We start from the raw sequence: 5,262 nt of genomic DNA, 5'->3' as shown, positions 1-5,262 counted from the left end.
TGTCAGTAGAGGAGGAGACAGAGCTAAAAAGGGAAAAGTTAAGATGTATTACTGTATAAAACTCAGGTGTTTTTCTTTAGCACGATACTTAATATAATTAAAACATCTGAGTTGGCTCGCTAGCTGTTGAGCCCCACTGAGCTATTGCACCTGTTGCGTTGATCTCAAAAGGCAGAAGCCCTGCCTGTTCTGCTGCTCTCTGGGATGCTGAAGTTGATCAGGAGGCCAGACACTGGGATTTGCCCTCCTGAAGCCTCCGTGAGGCTCCCAGTGTGTTGTGAGCAGCCGTGTGCCCACCACGTGTCTGGGGAAGCAGGCACTCCCCTCGCCTTCGCTGGGAACTGCAGCGCATGAGGGGCTCGCACGAGGCTGGCCCACTGGAGCAAGGCCTGGGGACCTCAGCTCCTGGCCCCTGGTCTGGGATGAGCCCAAGCCAGGATTGTGTCAGCCGAAATCACATTAGTGGCTTGGGCCTCCCGCAGGTGCTCCTGGTGGCACAGCCCCGGTAGCAGCTCTGCCTCAGCGCTGCCGAGCTGCGGGCAGCTCCGATGGGGCCTGTGAGGAGGAAGTGCTCGCCTGTTCCTCTCGGCTCCGCAAATTTGCAGCGCCTTCCTCCCGCTGAAGCTGCCCCTGGGCGCTGCTTAGCCAAACAAATTGCTCCTTCGCCCGTGACTCATTAATGACTGAATCATATGCAAACGAGGCTAAAGCAGCTATGCTGTGCTGCGCTCCGGTGATCCAACAGATCCAAGGCATGGTCAGCGCGTGCTTGTCAGGACGCGGGGATCAGCCCTCGGCATGGTAAGCTGCGCGCCGTGCCCTCAGCTGCTGTGCTCCTGTGGCCAGACTGCTTCCGAGGGAGTTCTTGCGCTACCTCACGCTTACTGCTTGGAAGTCGGCTGGCCCGTCTTTAACAGCCACCTACATCAATGTGTCAGTCAATACACTGACTTTCTAATTGCTTGCATTTAAAATGCCGATGACTGCGCAGTCATTTCTGTAACTAAGCTGGTGCTGAAGTTTGGCGCGCCTTCGCAGGGCTCTGATGAGCCAGGGCTGGGTGCGAGGCTGCTGGTGAGCTTGTGGGAGCCCAGGGAGCGTTCGTGGCTGCCGGGGTTCTGCTGCTGGAGGGATGCTGCCCAAGTGCGGGCTTTTGCTGCTCGTAGCTTTATGAAGTTTTCTGTGTGCTGTACTTATTCTAAAGGCAGATCACAAGACCTGTGGTTTCAGAGTTATACTCTAGGCACCAGAACAACTTTGAAAAGTCTTGTTCTATGCAGATTATGTCATTATCCTATCTTAAGCAGATTTTGCAGCAGTCACACTGATGCTCATTCAGAGCTGAAACTTTGCTTGATTTCAGCTCTAATCTTTTTTTTTTTTTTTTTTTTTCCTAACATTTTGTTTTCCCCTGCTTTCTAATTCTTTTGCTGATGTTTTAACAGAAAGCTCTTGCTTATCATCCTCTTGTAACACCACTGCAGGTGAGTATGTGTGCACTGACCTGAGGACGAAGGGTAGTGAGCACCTGCGATTCTGCTCTGCTTCTTTGAAATGAAAGCATTCGTTTAGCCAGCCTTAAAAAAGAAGCAATTTTTTTTCCTCAAGCAAACTGACACGTGGTGCAGCTTCCTAGGAATCTATGCTCCTTTTTATTTGCTGACTGTGTTCCTTCTGAGCAAAAAGGCAAGGCTTTTTGTCGGGCGTGTGGCAGCAGAGCAGGGGCTTGGGGCTCAGCTGTGCCCCGTTGCGTGCAGTGGGGAGGGACGCGGGGCGCTTTGCCATGCGCTGGGCACAGCACTTGAGTTACCCGGGATTTCGTTTTCTTTGCAGAGGGTTTTAGCAGAAGTTATTTATTGTGATTGAATAAATCATACATGGTGTTTTCCCATCAAAAATATCTTAAAACTCTTTCAAAGCAAAATTTTTATCCTGGACTTCACTGTATTGTCCTGTTAACCACAGTAGCTTTCATATCAACTATTACTCATCAGCTGTAGTTTAACCATCCATTCTTGAAAGGGCTTTTTGTAGAAAGAAATGAGAAAAGAGTTGTAAAGCCCCAGGAGCAGAAACACCCTCTTTCCACAGGGATGGCTCAGATCTCCTGTCGCAATGCAGGGGATGCGTGCTTCAGCTGCACGTCTCCCGGGCCATTCTGGTGCTGAGTTACCAACAAAAACATATGAAGTACATAACGAATGGCTCAATAGATCTAATAAACAGTTTCTAAATTCTGAGAAATATTGTCAGAGTTTAGCCATGCTGCTGCCAATGAGCTCATTCTTTATTCTTCTGGAAAGTGGACTTCTGCTTAGTGATGAGAGAGGAGGCCACAGGTCGGAAGTTGAGTAAGAGGGAGGCAGATGACTTCCAGCAAGGGCTGTGACGAGCTGCTGGCTGGTAAGCCTCACCAGCCTCTGCTCCTGCTTGAGCCTGGCTGAGCTGTTGTGCTGCAGCAGATGCCTCCAGGTTATGTTCTTACCTCAGTATCCTTGTGCAGTTTTTTTGCTCACACAAACTGTTTGGTAGCCCTGGTCAGTAGCTGAAAGTAGAAATCTTCTGTGCATAAGACATGTTCTTCAAGTTCAAATAGCTAGTTACCATCCAAGCTGTAAGGAAGCAGTGCATTATATTCACCTGTTGCAGCAACAACATAAAAATGATAATGCAATGATTTTTTACAATGCAATGGTTTTTTTTATTATTTTATTATTTTATTTTTTATTTTTTTATTTTCCAGGCTGTGAACAACACAGACAGATGTGAGATCAGTGAAACCCTAGAAAAGTATTATCTTTCCACCATGTATAGCCTTGAGTTCATTTTAGGCTTCACTGGAAACAGTATTGTGGTGCTTGGCTATATTTTCTGCCTGAAAGACTGGAAAAGTGGCAACATCTACCTGTTTAATTTATCATTATCAGATTTATTGTTTCTGTGTACATTACCAGTACTTGTGAACGGCTACTCCAGAGGCTACTGGGTAGAGTCGAACACGCTGTGCTATAGCAACAGGTTCCTGTTGCATGCAAACCTGTACACCAGCATCCTTTTCCTTACTGTCGTCAGTATTGACAGGTACCTGCTCATAAAATATCCTTTCAGAGAACATATTCTGCAGAAGAAGAAAACAGCCTTTATCGTGTGTATTGCCGTATGGATCTTGGTGATATTGGAACTGTTGCCATTGATGGCTTTCCTGGATACTGAAAAGTCTACCAATAATGACAAATGTCTAGATTATGCAAGTTCTGGAGACGCTGGAAAAAGCCTTATCTATAGTATGTTTCTGACTATCTTTGGGTTCCTTATCCCTCTTTCTATTATGTGCTTTTTCTATGTGAAGATGTTTCTTTTTCTTAAAAAGTGGAGAGAGCAAATCAGTTCTTTCTTGACACTTGAAAAACCCCTTACTTTAGTCATTCTTGCACTGGCCACCTTTTCATTGCTTTTTGCTCCCTATCACATAATGCGCAACGTCCGAATTGCTTCCCGAATACCAGCCTTGAATATGTCTGTGTGCACACAGAACATCATCAAAGACATTTACATCGTCACAAGACCCATTGCATTTTTAAATAGTGCCATTAATCCTGTTTTTTATTTCTTAATGGGTGACCACTTCAGAGAGATGCTGATGGCAAAAATAATGCAGCTCTTGACCAGGTTCACAACCCCCAGCAAATGAACTAGTAAGGAGAACTCTCACGCTGGGAGACAGGGGAGGAAAACTGGGAGAATTTTCACCAATGTACAGTGCAATTTTTGTAGATAGCTGTATTTAGACTATAGAATATGCACAAGCTGATTGTGCTTCTCTAAATGCACTTGTTACCTTAGTGTACAGTAAACCTCCTGCTGCTAATTTAATTTCAGTAGGACAGAAGTAATGTCAATGACAACAGACAGCGGGACACGGTGCTCTCATAACAGAGTACACTGTGGTCTATTAATATTCCAAATAAAATATCATTGTGGCATTTCTTAGAGGAAAAAATTGTTCAATTACAGCTTCTTTGTGACCCATAAGTTGATGCTGAACTGGACCTGGACTTGTATAAAATATCCTGGAAGTGATGATATTGGCTCAACGCTGACTGGGGCTCAGTGTTGAGTTTTCTTTGCATAAGTGATTTCCTTGCCCCCCTCTGCAAACTCTGCAGCTCATGGGAGGTTTACTTTTCTGAATAAAAAGCTGAGCCAATTTACAATTCTGGTTGGTTTGGGCTCGCATCTAGGATGTGGCAAGAAAGGAGGATATGCAAACAGCTAGGTGGAGTTTTTGTTGGTGTTGCCAGCGGGGAGGTGGTGACCAGGTTGCTATTTCCATTTGTGATGATGGCAAGGGGTGCAGAGCCATAAGATTTGGCTGCTGGCCTTAGAGGCATTTCATGGAAGCGCTGAGGCTGTGATGCTGTGTGTGCACGCAGGCAGGTTCCTTCGCACTGCCAGCAGGGACTGCCAAAATGCCAACGATGGCCGGTGTTGAGGTCCCAGCGATGCACAAAGGCAATTCTTAGTTAAGATGTAAAACAATACATTTTCTTATTTTTACTTCTTCAAACTGAATCTAGCTTTAAAGTCAAAGTATAGATTTACTTAACTTCAATGCAATTATCTCTAAGTGAGAGCAGAGTGTACAGCTTGGAGCAGCGCTTGGACCTCACGCTTAGGACTCCGTTAACTGTTCCAGTAATGAAATGGGAGCTGATGAGGAGCCAGTTCTCTGCCTGGTATCCCTGCAAAATCATTGCAGTGGGGAAGAATAAAAGCAGTAGAAACTTGCTCTCCAGTGACTGACCTGCTTTCAAATACAAGGGGTGAAAAAACCTATGAAACGGTCAGAGCATGGGATGTTTGCTTTTGTGAATACAGCTGCTCTTGTCTGGGCAAGGCTGGGGGGGAGGCGGAGCAAATGCTAAAAGTATTACAGGAAATCTACCAGAGAGAAAACAGATACTGAAAAGACTGATGCAATCAAAGCGTAAAGAAAACCAGCAACATGTGAAATGAATGACAACTGGAGGAAAAAAAAAGGGGGGGCTGAGAAGTGAAGAACGTGTTTTATGCAGTGTTTGCACATGAAGTGAAAACGCACTTGTGGACCCTGTTGCTTTGCTGGATCTGTGCTGGTGGCATCACGGATGTGCTATTTTGGTAACTTCCACTCTTCCATCACGAGAGGGGCACGGCGTGGGCACATCACAGCAGTACTGGCAGCGTGGGAAGGGCCTGGCACGGGCATGGGGCGTGGGCAGC

General features: G+C 46.0%; 1 protein-coding gene across 1 annotated transcript; it reads left to right on the top strand.

Moving 5' to 3' along the window:
• Nucleotides 1-723: 723 nt before the first annotated feature.
• SUCNR1 (succinate receptor 1) lies at nt 724-3,788 on the top strand (the record flags this gene model as incomplete). Its single annotated transcript, XM_084292390.1, is given in 3 exon segments — nt 724-801; nt 2,744-3,676; nt 3,678-3,788. Coding segments are annotated over 3 exon segments (1,047 nt in total). The 5' UTR covers nt 724-798.
• Between the last annotated feature and the right edge of the window lie 1,474 nt (nt 3,789-5,262).

The sequence above is a fragment of the Netta rufina genome (genome assembly GCF_964035555.1).
Source record: "Netta rufina genome assembly, chromosome: 9".
Taxonomy (NCBI): Eukaryota; Metazoa; Chordata; class Aves; order Anseriformes; family Anatidae; genus Netta; species Netta rufina.
This window is presented reverse-complemented; position numbering and strand designations above follow the sequence as displayed.